Here is a 24,257-nt window from a genome sequence, read left to right on the forward strand (position 1 = left end):
AAAAAAGACACTTTTTTTTTATGAATTACAGTTAACACATTTAATACCTTACATTTAATAAATGAAACCACCAATTTAACCACTACTTTAAAGGTTTTTCAAATGACTTCAGATAAAAGTTATGTATTTAGAATAATGGGAAATAATGAGTCACTGCTTGTAATAATAATGTGTTTGTTTGCGTACACATTTGCTGTGTCATCAGATAAAACCAGGTGTCAGAACTTGCATGTGAAATGCCCCATCATCAGAAATCATTGAACCTGCTCTGTATTATTGATCAATAACCAATAGCAGTGCAGGGACTGTTTGGGGGGGAGGAGCTGTGCTGGCTGTTGATATGGAAATGATATTGAAAACCAACATGCAGCTCTACTTTACTGTAAGTATTGTGATTTGGGGGGGAGAAAAAAAAGGACCAGCACTGCAGCATCACCACATCTCTGCCTCACCTGTCATAAAGGTACGTCCAAAATATTAACACCATATTAATTGCATTATTATTTTATAAGCACCAAAAGATGTGTTTATGTGATTATTTACCTGTTGGTTTTAAACTTTATGGGTCAGTTTCTTAACATGTATTGATGTAATTTAATGTTTTGCTTAAAAAACAAACAAAAACAAAACATATGGTGATGCATTTATCTGAGCTGGAGAAAAACAAAAACACTAGGACCGGGAATAATATGCATCACACACACACACACATAATGTCCAGCTAATCCATGTGTTGACAGAACGTGTGGATTGTTCTGGACGTCTTTTGTGTCCGTGCTCGTGCGCAGTGATCAGAACTGAAAGCTTTTATGCCAGTTTAACATTCAATAGCCTGAAAGGTCCAGAGTGTCGCCCTCCGTTATGGAGGTTAATTGAATATACTACTTATATTCATGTTTGTATAAGTGTATAATTGCTTTAAAATAAAATACAAATTGGTTTTTGCCTTAGAATAATACTTTTAGATCTATTATAGTGCATTTATATGTATTATAAAAATCAATATGGCAGAATATTGTGAGGTGTGCACTGACACATCACATGAGGTGCAATGCTGTATGACAGTGGTCACTAACAGGCGGACCGCGGTCCGAGTCCAGACCCAGACGCTGTCCTATATGGACCTGGACCGGCAGTCAATAAATTATTAATAAAAGTATTTTAAATTTTGAGCGCAGCTTCTCTAGATTTTACGGTACTGGTTAAGCGAATCAGGAAATCCACTGACCAATTGCATTCGAGTCCCACGTGATGCCATTGAAGCCAATCAAATGTCTGTATTCCATGAACATTGCGACCCTGAATACGGACAGAGACGAGTGAGCCAGAGAAAAATAACGAAACATGGGTCTTTCTAAGACGAGGAAAGTGGACAGCGAAAACTTTCATGTTCATGTTCATCCTTCCCTCTGGAAGCACAGAACCAGTCTGTCTCATATGCTCAGAGACCGTGGCAATGTGAAACTGAGACAAAGCACAAAGTTTTTAGCCAAACATACCCACTCAAGTCTGAACTGAGGGCACAGAAAATAAGCACTAAAATAAATTAAAAACAAATAAAGAGCGAAGAAAATAATACATATCTTCAGTATAATTGTATAAAAGTGACAGAAGAAGTCTTTATTTTCTGACAGTCAGTTGTTGATTACATGCAGACGTTGATACAACTACTAGGATACTTCAATATATATCCCACTACTAAATAATAACGCAAGTTAGAATTATGACTTTCCGGACCTTTGTTTGAGGAATCTTTCTCTAACTTTTACCTAGACTTTTAGTTGAATACCCCTGCTGTATGAGTAAAGCCATTGGGTGGCAGCAGTTAAAGGTTAACGACAAAGCTGCTGTTGTAGTAAATTGTGTGTAGGAATCAGGATATGATCCCACTATCGTATCACAATATGCATCACAAACTGCTTCTACATTTCGTGTTAAAGCGGAAGCGTATACTGCACTGATGAGGGGGGAAATATGGCTCCACCCACATCAATCCAACATGTAAATCAGTAAAGAAGAAAAGGGAAAAATTACAGAGAGTGGAGATGAGTGTTCACATTCTCTTCCACCGTAGTTCTCTGCTGTGCTTGCGAACAGAAATGGAGGGGTACATTTGTTGCTCTCTGCTGTCAGGGAGCAATGATTCCTAATAATATACTCTGTCCAAAAATAAAAGGAAAAACAACATCATATTAATATCATTAGCACGAGGAAGAAAACGTTTCAGGATCATGTCTGTCTATTATTGTTGTGCATTGATGTGTTTCTGCAGCGTGTGCATTTCCAGTAATGGCTGACCAGCAGAAGCTTGCCTCACTGTGGGTTTGGCTGTTGCTTATGGCAACACTGTGCCCAGGTGCACAGCATGTGTACAGTAAGCACGGAGGCAGCATCAGAGGGCGAGGAAAAGGTGACGGCAGCAAAGTGTCTCTCCCTCAGAGCAAAGGCCTCCTCCCCAAGCCGGGCCTGAAGTGGGCAGGAGCAGCTGCAGCGGGTATGCTGGGGGGCACGGGCACTGGGTACGGGCTGGGGTTCTTCGGGAAGCCTAAGCACAGCTCTGGGAATCGTCATGGCCACAGGTCCACCTCTGATGGAGGTCAACAGCAAGGCCAAGGATATCACAACCGGTCTCTGTGGAGAGCCTTTGGAAACGCAGCTGCCCCTGCTCCCACAACTAACTTCCTCTGCCTCACATTTGTGGTGTCTTCTCTAGCAGTCTGGGCAAGAGGTGATTGATCTATGCTCTGATCAAACCAAATAAAAACTCCTTTTAAATTTTCTTCCTGTCCTTTCTTGTTTATTTTGGGACTGATAATGTTTGTCTTAAAGTCTTACATTCACATTGATATCCTGTTGACTTTATGATTGTGGGACACTGTGGGGATGGTATATATAAATATAGACCATTTACCATTATTCTAACTGCTGCTTTCAGTACCTTAATCATTATGCATTCACTCATATATCACTTATATCAGGCTCAACAATTATTAAACTGATATGGAACATTGGCTGTTTATCATTTATTGCCAGAACAAGTGTTCCACAAAGCAAAATAAGAGATGAACCACAAGTTTCATATGTTCCATTTATGTCTATTTAAAAATCATAAATGACAATGCGTGACAGTGTCTATGAAATGACATTAACTAAGTCAAATACATTACTTTATTTATGTTTATTTCACAAGTAAATGTCCATGACAAATATTTGAATCATACTAATCTCAAAATGAGTTGAGTGGAGCTTACACAAATGTAAAAACCACACAAAAACAAAACAAAAACAAACACACACAGATGTCTACAATCTCAGTGCAAGCTCCGCAATGCAGTTACAAAATATCCAGTCCGAAAGGGAAATAAGTGCACTTAACAAATGTTACAGCAATGACATAACCAGGATTTCAAATCAACTGAATTTTACCAGAAATGGAAAAACTGTGGGTGTACAAGAAAACCAACAACAAAAGAAGAATCATCACAACAAAACATGTGTATATGTCACTTTAGATAAACCGCACAGTGGCTGGACAGACTCAACTGCTCTTGACTTGACACAGTAATATATATGTCGGATATTACACACTAAACAATGGACCTTGTTATCCAGATGGAGAGAAAGAAAGAAAATATAATGAAACAAAAAAAATACACAAAAATGCACCAGACACACAACTGTGTGTACTGCACAGAGCTGTACATCATTAGCAGAATGAGGTGGAGTGAAACAAACTAAGGTGTTTTTTAAAACTCACAGCAGCTACAGGAGGACGAAACATTCCAGCCTGGAATTTTTCACTGAAACATCAATTTCATTCAAATGAGGCTATATTCATGTCCAATGAAAATCAAACACCCTCTGTAATTTCCAGTGATTTCCAAACTTTTTCAAGTCGGCGCCAGTGCCTCCAGTTACGAGTATGCGAGTGTGACAGTTAAGAGGGTGTTGCAAAGTGAAAATTGCTATGGAACAATGAAATCATAAAAGCCTTCTCGGTTTAATTGAGCATTATCAACAAGAGGCATCGTCACCGTTGGAGGCATCCAGTTTCCTCTTTCAAGAGTTATCAGATGCACTGTGGGACTTTACAGGCAGCAAAACAACAAACACAACCAACAAAAGGGCAACACATACCTGAGAGAGAAATGACACACCTACTCTGCATAAATTCAAACATGTAAAACCAGGAGTGGCTGGACCTCATGACCTGGATAAATGAGAATCTCCACAGTTGCTCTTCATGTAATCCTTTTATTTTGATTTCATTATGTGATTTTTTTTTTTTTTTAAATAATCAAACAAATGTGTACATGGGAAAAATCTTCCGTTGTGCAAAACATACGCTTCCAATGTCTCCCAGGTTAATTAATGTTGTTTATAAATGTTAGGGCCTTAATGACGATGTCTAGGGAATCCATAAGGCTTTTATCATCTCACAATATCATTGTGGTAACTCTTGGGCATCACAAAACAGTAGTAGTAGGTTCCAACCCACTATCACATTCAGGCTGTGGACACCACTGGAAAATTGTAATGTAAAGCTATCCCATTAATAAATGTATGAATGATATACAGTGATAAACAGTGATACAAAGTTTTGAAAAGTTGAGAAAACTGAAAACGCACTGGCATCTGTGCAAATATTCATTATTCAGACCTTGACTTTAACTTGCATTAAACTAATTTGCCCATATTTTGTTACTGGTGAAAGGGTGAATACATGGTCTATGTATATATACAGTGTATAAAAGTCAGATACATTCCCATTGTATACAGTAGCAGGTATAACTATAATCGTAATAAATTGTCACAAAAACACAAACCCTGAATCTGTTCTCTGTGTTTGCGGCGCTAAATAAAAGAGGAGATGCAAAATGCACAGCCCAAAAATAACCCATTTTAAACTGACTACTGCGTCTTTTTTTTTTATGATTCACACATAAACATTTCCATACCGTTTGTTAGTCTGCAGTGACACAAAGTGCTTCACTAAATATGACAAAACGAGCTCCAACAGGATGTACACGGTTAAGTGGAGACAAATATTTATAAGTAAATTGCGGTCATGCACATACAGTATAATGGAGGAAATAGAAAACCCATATGGGGTTTGGTGAAAGAGAGGCTAATTGTTCTCACTGGAGAACAAGCATGCTGGACAGGAGCATGGCAAGGGAGGTGAGCAGCTCGACCAGCCCACAGCTCAGTAGGCTGCTACGATTCCTGGGATTCATTTGTTGCTCGGCTTTTCGTTCCACCAGAAATTGCTCTGAATAAACCATGAAATTCTCCACACAGCGACGCATCTTCATTTGCTCAATCAGAGCCGGGTATCCAATTTCTTCAATGCCAACGGTGTCGTCGTCCCCACCGGAAGAGCTGTTGCCCTGATTTTTCAGCAGGTCAGACCTATTCATGCAGCGCTCTATGAAGCTGTCGTACGACTCTGCCCGTGGTGGAATTTTGTACTCAAAATCACGGCCATAATCCTTTTCATCTGTAGAGCGGGAGCCATAGCGGCGGTACATGTAGTTGTTGTAGTAGTGCTCCTCTTCTGGGCTGCGGAAATTGAAATGTGGTCGAGGGAAGCGGCCTAGACCGTAGCCAACGGCCATTCCGGCCACGGCACCGACACCTGCTGCGACGATGGCTTTTTTGGCAAAACCTGATGACTTTGGCTTGTATCCCATGTTCTGCACAGATCGAGAGAACGGCGACCCTCCCATCCCATAACCGCCATGTCCATAGCCTCCTCCCCCACCACCATAATGTGGGCTGTGGATCTTATTATTTGGGTTCCAGTTGGGATAACCACCTGGGTAGCCACCACCGGCTGCTGGGTACCCACCACCGGCTGGGTACTGGTTAGGATACCCTCTGCCTGGATATTGGTTGGGATAGCCACCTGCTGGGTACCCACCACCTGCCGGGTACTGGTTAGGATATCCTCTGCCTGGATTTTGGTTGGGATAGCCACCTGCTGGGTACCCACCACCTGCCGGGTACTGGTTAGGATATCCTCCACCTGGATTTTGGTTAGGATATCCTCTACCTGGATTTTGGTTGGGATAGCCACCGGCTGGGTACCCACCACCTGCCGGGTACTGGTTAGGATATCCTCCACCTGGATTTTGGTTAGGATTTCCTCTGCCTGGATTTTGGTTGGGATATCCTCCCTGATTGGGGTAACTACCAGCTCCTGGATTACTTGCGGGGGGTTGCCTGGGATACCCCCCTGGGTTGGTGTTGCCTGCTCCAGGGTAGCTTCCACCAGCAGGGTAGGGGTTGGGGTTTCGATTGGGAGTCTGCGGCTGTCGAGGATAGTTTCCTGGCTGAGAGCTGGATGGTTTCGAATGTGACCCACCCCTGTTGGTGGACGACGGCTTTCCTTTGCTGCCACTGCTGCTGAAGCCTCCACTCTTTTTAGCCCATGTGGATTCAGTGTTCAGGAAAACCATAATAAGGAGGGCGACAACTGCAACCTCACACAGCTTCCCCATTGTGGCTCTGCAGATAAAAGCATTTGAATGTAATTACAACAAACACCATACATGATGAAAACAAGCATGACATGCAAAAAAAGTGCACAGCGCTACATTTCAAAATTATCCAAAATGAACACAATAATGTATTATTATAGATTACAATAATTATTCATCTGTTAATCCACACTGCCCTTTTCAATCCTTTTTAATCCATCAGGTTAACCTAACAACAGATTAATAAATTAAATCAACATATCAGCCATAACCACAACACATGGAAAGGCACAGTTTACCAGGCCTGTTTTTATATTTAGAGCAGTGAGTAAGAGGCAACGCTTCACCATCATCATCATCCGGCCGTTCCGTTATATTTATCACTAATGCCGACTTGTTTTGTTGTTGAGATTTACGTAAAATCATCGACATGTATATAATTAGAATTGCTCCTGATTCTTACCGTGAAAATGAAGGTCTCTCGCTCTCTCTCTCTGCGTGTCTCTGACTCGATGAAACTGAGCTGTTGTGCTCTCTTTACCCTCGGCTCCGTTATGGCATCGGTCTGGGATGAGCCTGGGTGTGCTCGTTTTGTTGCACAGGAAGTGCTCTGTCAGAAAAACACGTCACTGGTTTAAAAACTACCACAAAAATAATTTGATGTTTTCCACGATAGCTGTTCTCGCCGGTGTAAGATAACAAGAAACAAATGTTAATATATAAATAAAATAAATCATGATGAAAAAATAAGGTATTGTAGATAGATTTGAGTACGGTTGCAAAACATTATTCAAATATGAATATATTTTGATCACAAGAAATTATGTTTTGCTGTCTGTTTGCTGTGAAAAATTCGCCGTACGCTTAGAGGCAGTCTCCGTTTTTTTCTGACACAAGGCAAGTGAAAGAGAACTCCCATCAGCATGTGAAACACACGGAAACGTGCCCCCTATAAAATAAACATGTACAGCTTGTCAAATTTAGCATGATAATCTCCATATTAGCATAATGGCAATGCTAAACCATACAGAAATCACACAAGCGCACATCACGTACCTCTCCCACAACATGCAACAGCAGAAGGGGAGAGGTGAGGGCAGACACACCTGCCGTTTCTCAGTATCCATACTTGTGCGTACTTGCGCGTACTTGTGCGTACTTGCGCGTACTTGTGCGTACTTGCGTACTCCCGTACATTCCAGGCTGCAAGTATATACTCCCAGCGTACTTCTCAAGTATATACCTCCCAAGTAAGCAGTATGTACTTGCTTACTTGAGTAGTGAGAAACGGCCACTCTATAAGTTCTGACCGTTACACCGCGGTATGTAGACCAAGCGCACCCCTAAAACCTGCGCAGTACCGCGGGGCCGTGTGCTTCTCAGCAGTTTCAGTGGCAGCAGATCTGGGATCAGCGCAGCTGTCATTGGTTAACACGGGGAAGGGTGTGACGTGCTTGTAAATCGTCAAACACCCGTATGTTCTCGCGGCTTTCACAGTCCGGTGTCCACGGATGGAATCATGTTGGGAAGGAGAGACCTCCGCGGAAGAACTGCGTCCACGAGAATAACACCGGGTACTTAATCAGTTGTGGTTAGCACGGTAGCGTTGTATGTCCGGTTGGATGAGAGATACTACCCGAGGACTGTGTTAGTATTTCACGGAAGTGAGACTGTCGGTGTCGAATGGACGGATAGAGAGAGGCAGCCAGCTGGGGCTTGACACGAATAGTAGCCGAACAGGGCAGAGGAGGAAGAAGAAACGCGTGCAGGGCTCACATCTTCAGCTGGGGGATGTTATCGGTACTGTCTTATGGCAGACTCGTAGCCAGGGCGGTCCTGGGCGGACTCTCTCAAACGGACGGTCGGGACTACAGCCTGGTCACCGCCAGTTATGGCTTCGGCAAAGACTTTCGCAAAGGGATCCTGAAGAAAGGGATGTGCTACGGAGACGACGCCTGCTTCATAGCGCGGCACAAAAGCGCGGATGTGTTGGGTAAGCTTCACCGGCGTAAACGACACCGACACTGGCCTGTGGGTGTGAGTTACACGCCCTCTGTGTGTGACCTTCAGTGAGCTGGAGCCTCTACACGTGCAATGACCCCTCGGATGAAAACACACCACCCACCATCACCCTCATGCAAAACACTGCTACAATCTCCCAGTCCTTAATGGATTATTTAAGTCACACTATATAGTTTCCTTACTAATGACACATAACATATCGGCCTGTGCTTCACGTCTCAAAGTCGTGCTGCTTTTTTTTATAGCACGTCCTCTTTGATTATGTTTTTGTTTTGAGGAGAAACACCGAATGACCTTTCACCTAGATTAGCCCAAACTGCAGAGTACGTCGCCGCAACGCGACATATTGAACACATTTAATCAGCATTTCCAGTTCTCCACAGTTCCGCGTGGATGAAGCTGAAACAACACATCACGACAGCGTTTAAGACTGAAAAATACAATGTCTTACAAAGGTCAGAATGGTTGAGCATGGAGGCGGCCATATTGCAAACACCCTCGTTAGCATCCTAGCTTAGCCTAGCTTCGTTTGTAATTGCTTTGTCCTCATTGCACACAGTCACTTGAGGACAAACAACGCGAAATACTCGATTAACCACGCTGCTTATTGACTCTTACGAAACTGGTCTAATAATAGTTTAACGTCCAAGACACACACATGTGTCAAGGTTGTTTGTATGAGGTTAAAAGGCAGGAACAGAGTCTCGTGGTATCAATATACCATCAAAACGAAACAAACCAGTTCTTATGGATCATGTGTTATTTCTCCAACAGCACACGGGGAGATTCACCAAGCTTCCCAGGGTTATTTTCACTTATTTGAGGATCTTATCTAGGGCTGCAACAATCAAATTCAGGGCCGTTTCGGCTTTGGGGGTCCCTTTAAGGCCCCCTGCCAAACTACAACAGAGATTCCTAACCCTTTAGGTGATCCATGAAGATGCCACTATCTGTTACACTTAACAAGCAAAACAGGCTACATTTGTGACGACCTCAAATCTCAAAAACCCAAATACATAAATTAGGCTATTACTAAAAACACAGTAAGCCAGCATCCATATCAATGTGCAAACAATAAAAACACAACTTAAGAACATAAGAATTCTCCTCACATGAGTCTGAACATGCAGCTTAGGGAGCCCTATGTAGGAGGTTGGTCCACATACGTTAGCTTCTTAAATGTATATTTCTGGTTTCTTTGCTTCATATAACAAGAAGAACTGGTTAATGTTGGTATGTGGACAAAACAAGACATTTTTAGAACAACCTTTATCAGCTTTTTGTGACATTTTATGGACCATAAAAGTACTCGGTTAATCAAGACCGTAATTGCAAGCTTGATCGACTTGAAAAAAATAGTTAATTGTTACTGATCATGAATAATGCTGATCACGGCATGGAGACACTTACATCCTCAATGTTGTATAAAAGTGACTGAAATAACTAAACAATTGCATAAACAATTTAGTAAATGTTGCGTTTATTTTTAACAGTAATCAGAACTGTTTTGTTATAGGATGTTGAATGGAGCAGAGCTACATATCAATTATCAATTATAAGTATTCAATTGTTAAATTGTCACCATCTTCTTTCACAATGTGTTTTTGTGAAAGTAAGTTCACTTATTTCAGCTTCTTCAATGTGAATATATGACACATATTTGATGGGTGAATGTACTTACAGGAGATTCAATGAAATGATTGACACATTTTTGGCAATGAAAATAATTGTTAATATCACATAGATTTCTCTTAACATCTAGATTGATATAGTGCACTTAACAGTTGTACAGTAACGTCTTGCAGTATCATAATGGTACATTGTGGTCTGTTGGCTTGCTTTTTCAATCAATCCCTGTAAAGTTAACCACCAACTGTGTGTTTGTAAATGTGTGTGTGTGAGAGAGAGAGAGATGTGGAGTAATCTGGGGTGTTGTCATATTTTCAGTCTGGCATAACTTAAAAATTTCTTAAGCAGATAATTAATAATTGACATTGCAGCTGAGAGGAGTTTTTCAGTTTCACTTCATTGTAAAATGCAGTTACACTTCTCCTTAAAATGTGTGTGACTTAAATGTATAGCTTTAATGACAGTTAACAGGTGGTTAAAAGGTGTTACAGATGCCTCTGCCTACAGTTTTCTTACGTGTATCCAACATTCTTCTGATGTGTTTGTTAGACCTCAACAAAGATCCCGTTATCGTAACTTTTATATTATTTTCACATTGCCACAACAATAGCGATTTATTGAAATCGTTGTTTTTCTCTAAACAATCTTAATATCATTCGTCTGGGATTTGAATGATTTCAGTTGATAAGTTGATTGAACATGCACAACAGTGCATTATCTCAATACTAATCTTTTATTTTTAGCATTGGTTTGAGATATGTCTGAGCACAAAAATAACCCTTTTTCCGTTTTTACCCATTAGGTGTAGCAGATGGCGTAGGTGGTTGGCGAGATTATGGTGTTGACCCTTCTCAGTTCTCTGCAACCTTAATGAAAACCTGCGAGCGACTGGTGAAGGAGGGACGATTCACTCCCAGTTATCCAGTGGGCATCCTGACCTCGGGCTACTATGAGCTTCTACAAAATAAAGTTCCCTTGCTTGGTGAGTCAATTCTTTATGGTGTACAGACTGCCCGTGGTTGAGTGAGTCATGCTTGCCATAGCTAAAGTATGAGTCAGTCGGGACAGAAATTTTAATGGGGGTAATTAAAATGAATAACAGATGGAGAAATGCAGAAAAGCAAAAAAAGATACTCTTTGTACAATCATAGTTATTTACATATTTATTAAGGACTGATGGTATTAATTCAAGCTCAGCCATGCAACCACCAAGTGAATTTATACCCACGAGGTAACTAGCTAACTTGATAGGCCTGTGTTTTGTTATGCCACCACTTGAAAGTTGAAACTCTGTGACCTTATGGGGTTCAACAATTTCCCCTTTGCACACAGTGAACATTTTGCCTCCAAAATGGTTGGGAGTGCACCTGTGACATTGCTGTTGAAGGCCTGAATAGATTTGAAAGCCTGACTGTGTCCAACGTGTGACCAAGGTCACATTTCTCCTGAAACTCAGTATCTCTGACCCACAGCCAGTGCCGACACCAAATGTTACCCCCCTCCCCCCGTCGTGTTTACCAAAGGGGCTACTTTCATTTTGGGAGCCGTGGCAATGACTAAATCTGTTTTGGACCTTCCCTGCTCAAGGTCAATAGGACTGTTTGCTCCTAAAGCTGCAGTCTCTTGGGATCTGCACTTTCATGGGGAACATGCTCACATAAGCAGTACATGAGTACTCTTAAGGCAGCATTTTATGTCCACTGCCTCTGTTTAAGCAATATTTGCATGTTTGTATTTTCACTCTGGAGCTACCATTTCCTCAGAGTGACCCGCTCTTTCGTTCACAGGGAGCAGCACAGCCTGCATTGTGGTTCTGGATCGACAAAGTCACCGGCTACACACATGCAACCTTGGTGACTCAGGTTTTCTGGTAGTCCGGGGAGGAGAGGTGGTCCATCGCTCAGATGAGCAACAGCACTACTTTAACACGCCCTTCCAGCTGTCCATCGCTCCTCCTGGAGCTGAGGGTGTGGTGCTCAGTGACAGGTCAGTCGCTCAGTGTTGGAAACATTTTTATAAATCACGGTCCTCCTTACCAAGCAAGAACATAATGTTAAAGGTTCCCAGAAAATAAAACTGAAGTATTGGGATCTGTGCCAGTAAAGAGGAGGAAGTTTGCCAAGGACACACGGGACAGGCAGCTTCCAAGTCAGCTGTCAGATTACCACCCATTGCCGTGTCCTTAGGATTTGGCAGAGTGACGTGCTTAATGCTGACCTGCTTGATTACACACCAGAAACTGTCAACAGCAGCTCATGCGTCACGTGCTTGTGTCATTTCTGAGACTGACCTCGCCTGCTGCCCTTTTGTCTTCTAGTCCTGAAGCAGCCGATAGCTCCTCTTTCGACGTGCAGCTCGGGGACATCATCCTAACGGCAACCGATGGCCTCTTTGACAACATGCCAGACTACATGATTCTTCAGGAGCTCAAAAAACTGAAGGTGCCGGATCTGAACGTATTTCACTCACACCATCATGAGCTGTATCCAGGTTAACATTACACATTATTTGCAGAAACATTTAAGATTCTGTCACATTTCAGCCTTTTCTTTGTTTTCCATTCCAGACTACCAACTATGACAGCATCATGCAGACAGCACAGAGCATAGCAAAGCAAGCACATGATCTTGCCTACGACCCAAACTATATGTCACCTTTTGCACAGTTTGCCTGTGACAATGGCCTGAATGTAAGAGGTAAGTGTACTGGGCTGCATTTTCTCTAAAGAAATTCTAATTATAATAAAAAAATATTACTTATAATGCACACCTTTTTTTTCTTGAAGATGCACTGTAATTCCTGGTGTTTTTGGTTGTATTATTTGAATTGCTTGTGTAATATTAGTGATATGTAGAATATAGTATGGCCTCAGCTCCTCACACTCTTTGGTCTTTTTCTGCAGGAGGGAAACCAGACGATATCACAGTGCTGCTGTCTATTGTGGCTGAATATACAGACTAAAAGTGTGTGTGTATGTGTGCTTCTCTGGGGCTGATCCTTTCTTCCTTCCCAATCTGCCTGAGTCTTCCATCTGCAGCCCTCCCAAAGTGCGTCTTGAGGGCTGTCCAGAGAAGCCCTACCGACATGACACGACACACTCTTTGCTGTGGGACTCGCATCCATCCAGTTGGGGTATTTTATTGTTTCTGTGCTTGGAACGGTTTAGAGGATGCAGGCAAAGAAGTCCGTTTGACGTTGGTCCAGATGCAATAGGAGCCGAATACAGTGGGTTGAAGGATGCTGGTCAGTGATCCCCACTGTCATGGGCTGACATTAACACTTTTTAGATGATTTGATGGAGACACGGTAATCCATAGCAATTTGGATTTAATATGGGTTTTAAAATGGTAGAACTTGTGTATAAAAAGTGATAAGAGGAGTAAGCCATGGTTTTTGGATTTTTGTGGGTTTTTTTTGGTTTTTTTTTCCATGGTCCATGTTGTAAACATGCTTGAACAAACCGTATCGGTGGACCGAGTAAGATGATGTTGGGAGGTTTATGGAGAATGAAATAGTAGGCGTTGGTAATGTTGAATTATAGAGGGGTGATTCCATCAAATCAATGAAATCACATGTGAGGTTAATAGGTTTGGTTACTTGACCAAGGGATCCATCAGTGCGCACATCCTGATAAGTTGTACATATTTTTTCGTTTTGTGGGGAAAAGTTCCGGCCTTTTCTGTTGTCTTCGTTTGTTCAGGCAAAGAGATATTTTGTTACTGTTGTGGATGAGGTACACATGCATTCATACATATATTTTCCTGTATGTATAGACGTTAATTTGAAGTGAGCTTTATCAATCCCACACTTCCATTTGCTGAAACGAACAAGACATTTTGTTGAGATCGATTGCTGCAGTTTGTGTGGTCGGAGGGATGTTAGTTGTGTGTGTGTGATTGTATGATTATAGATGTGAGGGATTGTTAAATGGAATATGTGATGTATTTGATGTTGATATTTGTTATCTCACAAAGCTAAAGCTAGCATCTGGGAATGCTTATGATTGCAATGATAGGTCAGGCAAATAAAGGAAAATATGTATTTTTTTATGTTGTATAGTTTTAAAAGGAATGAGTTTGAAAATGTGTAACATTTATGTGACGAGTGATTTTTTATGCCTCTGTTCCTTTCTCCCATCTTTGTTTGCTGCTTCTGTTTAGTCATTGAGATGTCTGTATCGACCAGATTCATTGTGTGTGTTTCTGCTGGCTTTCGTCCGATTACGTTTATCAAAGACACAGACAACAATACTGTACTGCTCATGATATTCTGTCCCTTTGTCCAACAGCTAGCCCTATTTGCTCAGACAACGTCTATACCTTTTTTTTAAAAGCAGGTGCACCAAAGACTTGTTTTCTTTTGTTTGTCATTTTGCTTTGTTGCTGTATACATCATACAGCAATACTGTAAATCCCCTGTGCTCCTCCTGAGTGTGTTTGATGGAAAGAAGTGTCAGTGGTAATAATGAGACGCACATAAAAATATCTAGTATGCCTGAAGTAGTGTGAAAGACACACATTTTCTTGGTTTAAGTTATCTTAAAAAGCGTATTCCACAGGTTTACAAACCAAAGAAGGAAAGCCATTTATATGTGATGAGGGCAAGACTGTATGGCCTGCTGTAAAGATAAGATTGTGATGATGGAGACCAGTATTGTCACTGTGTTGTTCTCATGATAGACATTTTAAAATTGCTGCCATATTTTAATCCACTTGCATTAGAAATTTGGAATTCTACCAACAAATCATCCATGTGATGCCTCAGCAGTGCAACACATGACCACATTTAACATAAATTTAACACAGTAGCGAGTTATTGAAAGATTATCTGTCCTCTCCTTTTTTTTTCTTTGTTTGCCCCAGTTTCCACAATTGTATCATGTTCTCATCTTTTGCAAGTTTGTGTACAAATCTTCTGAATTTGTTTTTAGTCTCATGATAAAGCTATATTTGACAGAGAGGTGTAACTATACACAGAGGGAGGGGTGGTGAATTGGGTAATGGTGCTGTGTACTTAAAATGTGTGAGTGAGCACAGTTTCAGCCTTAATGAATAGCTAGACCTGTAATCAAGAGGCCTTTCCTGTCATTGCAAGCTTGTCTCGTCTCCCTCACTTTGCCCAGTGTTTGATGTATGGTAAATGCCCCCACTTGTTCTGTCCTTCAAAGTTGTTATCAAAGGTGCTTCTGCAGTCTCTATGGTGTGATTGTCCTCCAGCAAGCAATGTCTGTGCGTATGAAAGACACCTATGATGGTGTATACAATGTGTAACAATACAGGTCTAATTTATGTAAATATGTTTTAAAATATGTACAATATTTAAATAAAGAATCTAGTATTTATACTAAATTTATTTGCTTTTGTGATTTCATGCTATGTTTCATCTTCAAATAAAGATGTTCTATATATAGACGATTATATAATATTAAAACATGTAAAAAAGAAGAATCAGTTTTTAAAAGAGTGTGTGTATAACTTGGAGTTTTGGAGTTGGTTAATGTGACATGAAAGCTACTAATGTTAATACAAGAGGAAGGGAATTGGGCTTATAATCAGAGGTCACCAGTTCAATCCCAGGAAGCGGCAAGGGCTGGGGTGCCACTGAGCAAGGCACCCAATCCCCCATTGCTCCTTGGGCACATGTAAGTGCAGCCCACTGCTCCTGTGCCTAGCTTGTGTGTAATACGGATGTGATACAGAGGTCAAACTCATTATTCCTAATTGGCGTGTGTGCAAAAATAGCTAATTCTAATTCTAAACATTATGTAATTGAAAATATTTACATAAAATATAACATGCATTAAATTCCTCCAATACATAAAGTTGTTTACTGTTCATCCAAATACTGAGTCTCTATTTGGATTGGTTTGGAGCCAAATTTTCTTCCATTAAAACTGCACAGTTTTGACGGTCATCCACATCCAAAAACGAACTTCACCCCTCAGTCACAAACTTGTGAACCTGCGTGTGATTCGTGTGTTATTTTCAGCAGTAGGTGGCGGTGGAGAGTCATATAGGACGTCATGGATGTTTACTAATCTACTCCACCTTCCTTGTAGCCCACACACAGCTAACTTCACATTCCTGCTGACAGCAGTGATTCCTACGTGTGTGTGTGTGTGTGTGTGTGTGTATCAGCTGACACTAGTATGATGCTAGCATGTTAGCTTCGGAGTTAACAGCTACATTTTCTGTAATAGTTCGTCGAGATAGCAGCGCTCAACTCCTACGTGGTTTGACGACTTGAATTGAAATCGTTTCTCCTGGTTGCAAACACTAATTACCGTGCTCAAGGGGAGGTGTTTTACTTTCTTTAAAAATAGACTACCTGTTTGGAACATTCGCAGACTAGCAGCTAGGAAGCAAATCCTAGCACGGAGCAACAGTGGCTAGCTATGACTTCAGGTTAGCTAACCTGCGGGCGTCTTCATGGAGAGCAAAGCTTTGACTTTAAGTCAAAGCTTTTCAGTCTAGTGCGAAGTTGTGAGAACAGACTGTGAGGTAAATGTTGATTAAATGGCAAAAACTAAGCAGGGTAATGGACTGGACTGGGGCAGCACAGACAAGCTGACAGATAATGGGAAAGACGGGTTGTATGGACGTGAGGCAGAGGTAAATGGCAATGCCATCCCTCAGGAGGAGCGGGTGGATAAGTACGGATTCATCGGTGGAGCCCAGCAGTCCGGTGGAGAAGCGTAAGTGGAGTTTCATAAAGCTTTGCTGCCGCTCACATAAACTGAAACGTGTATGTTGTTGACAGCAACATAGCCGAATATTCTCTGTCACTCTTCACACACTTGTGTCTCTCTGTAGTTGTGAGGACACTCACAGATACAGTACAATCTGGTATTCTCGGTATTGGTCCAATACTTGCCAAAAGAAATCAGTAAATTCCGACAGGACGCATCAACCCTTAACATGACGTAAATGCTTCAGTAAACTCAAGCAACATGGTGGAGTGAGGGCTGCAAATGGTGCATTTGGAGTATGGTTTTTAAATGCCTGATAAAAAAAAGTCTTATTAACAGCTAATATGCTGTTTTAAATAAGTAAATAACCGTATTGGCGTAATATCAGTAGAACTCTAATTAGCTGTAGGAGGCACAATCACATACTTGTTTTCGCCGATACCGTGCATCCCTACTAAAACTTGGTGTGAAACCAATGTAGGGGACATTACTTACTCCCCTATCCTCACCTTGACCACTTTATCCAAATGCTCAACCCAAATCTTCAGCCAAGGTCTACCTGTAACCCTAAAACCAAGTTTTTTCACTCAGAAAGCCCTTTGAAAATGACCTCACAATGGTTTGGACCAAAATCTGTTTGATCATAACCAAAACCATTTAATGCCTAACCTTAATCTTAACCTGCCCACAGTCCTTATCTTAATCCAAACTTTATCCTGAGGCTGCAAAATGAGTTTTTGTTTCATCAGGACTTGGCTTTGATCCCCATGAGGACTACTGCTACTGAAAAATTCAGTGTTGGTAATTGAAACTGTGATATAACAAAACAAGTATGTGAACAAACACACACACTAGAAAAAAAGCACATGTTGGGATCATCAGTCTGCTCCGTGTAGAATCTGTCATTTCATTTGTGTGTGGATTTTTGGTACCATTTGAATATGGTTTGATTTTAGAGAGCATTTCAGGTGCTTAATTTATCTTGATTTGAATCCTAACCTTAATCTGATTAAAAACCTTTTAGTCATGCCACATGAATCAGCAGTTCCCAACCTTTCTTTAAAGAAATGTGTCTACATGTCACATGTTTTTTATAAGTTTATGAGTTACAGTATAAGCACAGGAAGAGGGGTGTTTTCTTCTCAACGTTCCATTAGTTTTCAAAGGAATGCAGAAAGAAAAATAGCTACTGTCAAACCTTTTTAAATAATAGTAAGGAAACGTTCACAAGATAAATAACATATGCCTGGTTTTAGGCAGTGTTCTTTGAGCAACCTTCTTTGCTCAACCTTCCTCTTGCAACACATTCTTTCTGTACTTACTCTTTATATACAAAGAGTAAGTACAGCATTAATTTGTGTTGTTAATGTCCCCATTCTTGCCACAAATGTCCCTTGAATTATTCTGGCCTAAATCTTGTGGATGGTCAATCTGGGTTGTTACATTTACCATGCAACCTACACTGCACTGTTTGTCTTGTGTTGGCAGATAAGTCCATATTTATACACATTAGCTCTGCTAAATCCCTTTGATAGGTTTAGAAGTGTCTGACAAATTGTGATCTTTTGAAAAGGCATGCAAATGTTTTATTCGTTTGCCAAGAAAAACAGGCTTGTGTTCAGGAGTCAAAATGACCGCTGTGATCTTCAGTCGGGCTCTAGTGAGGTGAGGTGGCTTGTGTTTTGTGTAGGTGGTTGAAGGGAACTGAAGTAGGGGAAAGTTCTCCCAATGCTTCCTGTTTTCCTCGTTGTTCGCTGCTGATGGCAAGTGGTCCACTGTATGGTCTGAGAGTAGGTTTCCTGTTTGGACAAGGAAGAGATGAGCCACTGCACACACACTCTCACACTCACCTAACCCTGTGCATATGATGGGGAAATCCCTGTCATAAAAATACTTTGTTTCTTATCATAATCTTTTCTCCTGCTGCCATAGTACAGAAGAAATTCCCATTGAGGTCCTGAGACTACGAGAGTCAAAATGGCTGGAGATGCTCAACAACTGGGACAAGTGGATGGCCAAGAAACACAAGAAGGTCTGCACTGCACTGTTTACTTATATCGTCACTACTTCATTAAGGGCATTTTGTTAATTACTAATTATGGTAAAGAGCATTTTCCAGGTTATTTAGTAAGTAGTGGAGTATTTTTGAGTATTTTTTGATCAAAAGGCATTTGTGCCAGGTTTCAGTTTTAGTTGGAAATATTAACATAAACGTCTAACGTGTTCCAGCTGCTAAAAGAAACAGGAAAGTTAAAGACGTTCTTTTTAAAGGCTCTCTAACTAAGCATGTGTTAAATACCAGGTGAAAGAGCGCTGTCAGAAGGGGGTCCCCCCATCGCTGCGTGGCCGAGCCTGGCTCTACCTCACTGGGGGCAAGGTGAAGAGGGAGCAAAACCAGGGCAGATTTCAGGTCAGTTATATTTTTATGGTATATTATTATATATATATACACACATATATATGTATGTATATATATATTATATGTATATATATGTATACATATATAAGGTTGTGAGTATTTTTCAAAATACAATAATATATCTTCATAATGAAAATACATACTATACTGTATATGTATGAATTATACATGCATGTCCCAAAGTGTGCTACAAGTTGTGTCATTTCAACTGAGGCTTTAAGTGTTCGATGTGCTTTGCTCATAAAATTGTTAGTTAAAAACTAATTAGTTTCTCTTTTGTGTTGCAAAAACGATTGTTTTACAGGAACTGGATGACCAACCAGGAACTTCAAATTGGGTAGATATAATTGAGAGAGATCTTCATCGGCAGTTTCCCTTTCACGAGATGTTTTCAGCAAGAGGAGGTCATGGGTAAGCGCTGTTGTGGTTGTTTTAATTTTTTACTGATGCTGCTAGTGGTTAATAAATACACTGATCATATATATATATATATATATCCATACATGTAGGCAGCAGGACCTGTTCCGTGTTTTGAAGGCTTATACACTGTATCGTCCAGAAGAAGGTTATTGTCAGGCTCAGGCTCCTATTGCTGCTGTTCTCCTGATGCATATGCCAGCTGAGGTGAGCACATAGTAGACATTTTAACCTCAACAGATGTATTTTTCTCTCTAATATATAAATAATAATTAACATGTTGTTACTAATAGATAATCACTGTTCAATTGGCCCCCTAAAAGAGTGAAATTCCCATTCTGAAAGAATGTTATCTGATGACATAACCTTCATAGGTCACCTTCATACCTAGCTTGTTGTTCCAAAACCGGGGTCATTTCTCCCCTAGATCGGGTCTAATGGGCTTGTGTGAACATAGCAATCGCACGCCATTTTGGCACAAATCAACCGGGCTGAGACCGTCTGGAGAGTGCAGTCTCAGCTCAGTCACAATCGCTCCACGGAGCGGTTCATTGGCAGTGTGTACACAATTTAGTTTAGTATCCAGCTACATTTGCCCACAAACCGGTACGACCAAGCTGTTGCAACAGTGCCACTTCCACTGCCAGAAAGGACTTTGGTAAACAGATTTCAAGCTACACTTTGAATAGAGTCTAGACTTGTATCAATAAGCCTAGACTCTATATAACTAAGCAGTGAGTAGGTCATTATGCATGTCTTCTCCTTCTTCTGTGTCTGAATCTTCTTATCATCACAAGATATATGGCATTGTTTTCTCAGCGTAGCCCAATTGCTCGCTGAAATTGGAAATGTTCATATACTGAACACTGGTATATCACCAACCAGAGAATGGCAAATTTCCCACAAAATTCTGACCGATCACAAAACTGTTTTTAAGCATGTAGCATTGAAGGCATGTTGAGTGTAGACTGCAGTGTGAAAATGAATCGAATTAAGGTTAAGAGCATCATTTTAATATATTACTCCATGAATCTGAATGAAAATACAGGTATGAAAGCACCCTGAACTGACAGTTTCACTAAGATAAATACCTTCTCTCATTCTTTTCATTGTTGCAGGATGCTTTCTGGGTTCTTGTCCAGATTTGTGAAAAATACCTTCCTGGATACTACAGCACAGGACTGGTATGTCACATGAAAAAACATCTAAACTTTGCATGTGTGTTTCAAAAAACGAAATTTCCAGTTCACCTCAGTTTATTAAATCAGTTGTCATAATATGTTTGTCATGAGGTGGTGAGTGACTAGGCCGCAGGGACGAGATAATGACACAATCCGATTAGACGAAGTGAAAGGAATGTGCTCCTGGTCACCCTTCACTGACTGCTGTTCCACTGTGTGTCCACAGGAGGCGATCCAGCTGGACGGTGAGATCCTGAACGCTCTGCTGAAGAAGGTTTCCCCTGTGGCCCATGGCCACCTGAAGAAGCACAAGCTGGAGCCAATCCTGTACATGACCGAGTGGTTCATGTGCGCCTTCTCTCGCACTCTGCCGTGGGCTTCAGTGCTGCGTGTTTGGGACATGTTCCTTTGTGAGGGTGAGATCACACGTGCGCACACACATACACATGCTTATCTATTACTAAAAATGATTTCTCAACAAAAATGACATCATGATGTACATGCTCTTAAGTATGTACTTCTAGTTTTACCAGTAAGACACCAGCCCTTTCCTGCAGATCCTTGTTATCTTTCTTGTAAAATATTAGAGCAGTGGTTTCCGGACTTTTTATACCAAGTATCACCTGAGAAAATATTGAGCACTCAGAGTAACTCCAATGTTAAAATACAGTGGTGTAAACAGGCCGAGCAAAGTCAGCTACAGACTTTTCACAAGAGGCAGATTTCAAAATATTGGACAGCGTTCCCCCGCCTCAACTTGTGGTGTGGGTTGTCGTGGAGACATTATTTGAAGGTTGAAATCTTTGAAATTGATTTTTCTTTCATAATGTACCTTGAACAACTTCAGCAGTTAGGTGACACTTGTCTCGCTGCTTTTGTCTGCTACTCTCAGGAGTGAAGATCCTGTTCAAGGTTGGCCTGGTTCTCCTAAAATACATGTTGGGATCTCAAGAAAAAGTGAAGGCCTGCCAAGGTCTCTATGAAACAATGGAGCTGCTGCGAGCTATAAAGCCTCAGTACATGCAAGAGCGGTTCCTGGTCCACGAGGTACGGTTAAACTCACTGTGTTTTCCACTGTATTGTTCTGACTCAGCACCTGCTGCACACTCAGTCCCTCTTTTGACTTTGCTCTCTTTGTGGTTATGGAGCTGGAGTTTAAACTCACATATGCTATCGCCATCTCTCAGATTATAGCATTACCAGTGTCTGAGAGAGACATCGAGAAGGAACATCATACTCAGCAGCGCCGCTGGAAGGAGACTCGCGGGGATCTAAACTGTAAGTCCCCTCCCAGAATGCACGGCGCCAAGGCCATCATGGCCGCCGAGCCACCCAGCCGGCAGGACCTGAGACAGCGGCCCACCATCATCGTGGAGTCTCCCCTGGCGACCAAGACGGGCGTGCTGCAAGCAGACGACGCAAAGAGAGGCAAGAATGGTAAGGATTGGCCGAAGACGACAATCCTGCCACCGGTGGAGACGGTGAATCCTTATCCTTCTTCCAGTGACCCGTTGCCTCTCCTCAAACACATGACTTTGCAAGAGTCCAAAGAAAGTCTGAGCAGTGCAGAGCATGACACTTACCTGTAGCAGGGTAAGTATCACACCAGTTTACTGATAAGAAAAAATCATTACATACAGCCTTTACTAATTTAGCGGATTCTAGAGCCGTCTGTGAGCCTGTCCTTCACCTCTGTCTGTAGGAGATGCGACAGGTTTCAGCTTCAGATGAATGTTTTTGCTGTCGGGACACTCCAACAAAACAAAAGTTTTGAAATTTAAAAAAAAAAGGTAATTATGAAGTCTTTGTGAAAGAAATCGAATGTTTTTATCTGACAAAAATCAACGTTTGCAGTGTGAATCATGTGTCAATGCCAGGGAGCAACAGCAGGTGGCGACTGTGTGCACTTTTCTACTCCTTTTGTAAAGTTGAATATGACGCTCTGAGCTTCGTATGACTGAACATGTAGGGATTACAGACTCACTATATCACTGTTAACAGCTTCTGCTGCTATTTATGTCTTAAAGGAATGCTCTGGTTCTGTGCTCTGTTTATAAATGAAGTCTTTTTATTATTCTTAATTTTCTTGAGCACTTTCTAGGTGACATCAGCCGACAGAGATTTGCATTCTTCCTGCTTTTGTTGTTTTTGGTCATTTGCAGACACAACACTTACTGGGTCTTTTGTGCTGCATTTGCTATTGTTTGACACTAGAGGGCGCTTTGAGATTATCTCTCTCTGCCTCAGTAGAAACCAGCAGAGGTGGATTAGGAGCAGAAACAGAAGCTGGGTGTGTGACTCTCAAATGAAGGAAGAAGTGTGCAGGGATATTCTTTTTTTATTTTTTAACGCCACTAAGCCAAAGATTTATATAACGCATATTTTTTTTTGAAAAGTATGTTTTCCAGACAATTATTTTTGTCCTTTAGTTGTTGGGGAAAATGTAGGGTTTATATTGAAGTAAAAGATAAACAATGCTGTATTGAAGAATGCTAATATGAAGCTGTTTTGTACAATCACGTCGAAAATTTATACTAAAATATATTTGATGCTAGTTAAAAAAAGAGGAGAATATGGCATTGGGAGATGTTTTTGTTGTTTTGTTGAAATGCTTAAATAGTTGTATATTTTCAGATTACTTTGGGGTTTTTTAATCCTAATAAAAGACACAGAGAAGTATATGTTGAAGCATTGTTAAAACTGCACAAGCTTATCAATCAAACATGAATATGAATGTCAAATCAATTTAAATGGCACCATTAGTTACTCTGTTTGAACTTTCAGGATTTTCTGCACTTTAATTCAAAGGACCTTTGTTAGAATTCTAGGTGTCAAAAGTCAAGAGACGTAAACCTTTGATTGAGCTTTCTGTGCAGATGTTCATCTTGTGTCAGGTTATGGTGCAAATGAGGAAACGGGTGGAAGTGGATTCATAAGCAATCAATATTTAACATCACCAGTTCTTGAGATCAAGTTATGAAAGTCATGGAAAAATAGTTTATTTTACAAACTGTGGGTATTTCTAAGTATATGCTACGGGTTGATTTTTCTCACACCGCACATTTAACCAACTGAGCTTCATTTAGCGATTAGAAAGAGTGGCTGTCCAGTTATTCTTGAGGATGAAGGACACACAGGATGTTGTTTGTCACCCAAAAATGTTGATTCCCTGTTTTTTCTGTCTTTAAGATTCTCATTATTCCTTAATTATGTTAAAACATAACACTGATTTAGTCTGCGGGCCATGCAAATGTGCGACTTCTACTGTTTGAACCAGTATAAATTACATCAAGTGAATTTAAAAAAAATCTATTTATCAAGACGTGCAAAGCGTTTTTGTACCAAATTACAACGAAATCAATAAAATTTGAATCTCTTGCATCATGCTTATCCGTCCTTTTTTTTGTTTTTTACTACAT

General features: G+C 40.9%; 3 protein-coding genes and 1 long non-coding RNA gene across 5 annotated transcripts; 3 read left to right on the top strand and 1 right to left on the bottom strand.

The window, feature by feature from the left end:
- The first annotated feature begins 117 nt into the window (after positions 1-117).
- LOC122781962 lies at positions 118-2,779 on the top strand. Its single transcript, XR_006361875.1, has 2 exons — positions 118-463; positions 2,273-2,779. It is a non-coding gene; the product is annotated as an uncharacterized LOC122781962 (long non-coding RNA).
- Positions 2,780-3,163: 384 nt separating this feature from the next.
- LOC122781948 (calcium-binding protein P-like) lies at positions 3,164-7,084 on the bottom strand. Its single transcript, XM_044046076.1, has 2 exons — positions 6,946-7,084; positions 3,164-6,510 (listed from the first exon to the last, which is right to left on the bottom strand). The coding sequence occupies exon 2, from the start codon at positions 6,501-6,503 to the stop codon at positions 5,139-5,141; it is 1,365 nt and encodes a 454-aa protein (XP_043902011.1). The 5' UTR covers positions 6,504-6,510; positions 6,946-7,084; the 3' UTR covers positions 3,164-5,138.
- Positions 7,085-7,941: 857 nt separating this feature from the next.
- LOC122781956 (protein phosphatase PTC7 homolog) lies at positions 7,942-14,220 on the top strand. The gene is made up of 6 exons (XM_044046085.1): positions 7,942-8,475; positions 10,936-11,115; positions 11,921-12,119; positions 12,451-12,574; positions 12,700-12,829; positions 13,036-14,220. Exons 1-6 carry the CDS (start codon positions 8,274-8,276, stop codon positions 13,092-13,094), a joined length of 894 nt encoding a protein of 297 aa, XP_043902020.1. The 5' UTR covers positions 7,942-8,273; the 3' UTR covers positions 13,095-14,220.
- A 1,955-nt stretch (positions 14,221-16,175) lies between these two features.
- On the top strand, positions 16,176-24,219 carry LOC122781947 (TBC1 domain family member 10A-like). 2 transcript variants are annotated; one of them, XM_044046075.1, is made up of 10 exons: positions 16,176-16,827; positions 18,754-18,853; positions 19,124-19,231; positions 19,545-19,651; positions 19,750-19,864; positions 20,776-20,841; positions 21,065-21,254; positions 21,731-21,885; positions 22,026-22,431; positions 22,541-24,219. In XM_044046075.1, the coding sequence occupies exons 1-9, from the start codon at positions 16,649-16,651 to the stop codon at positions 22,425-22,427; spliced, it is 1,422 nt and encodes a 473-aa protein (XP_043902010.1). In that variant the 5' UTR covers positions 16,176-16,648; the 3' UTR covers positions 22,428-22,431; positions 22,541-24,219. The 2 variants fall into 2 exon arrangements, with proteins under 2 accessions (XP_043902010.1, XP_043902009.1); XM_044046074.1 differs by having other exon boundaries at positions 16,177-16,827; positions 22,026-24,219.
- The last annotated feature ends 38 nt before the right edge of the window (positions 24,220-24,257 follow it).

The sequence above is a fragment of the Solea senegalensis genome, linkage group LG15 (genome assembly GCF_019176455.1).
Source record: "Solea senegalensis isolate Sse05_10M linkage group LG15, IFAPA_SoseM_1, whole genome shotgun sequence".
NCBI lineage: Eukaryota > Metazoa > Chordata > Actinopteri > Pleuronectiformes > Soleidae > Solea > Solea senegalensis.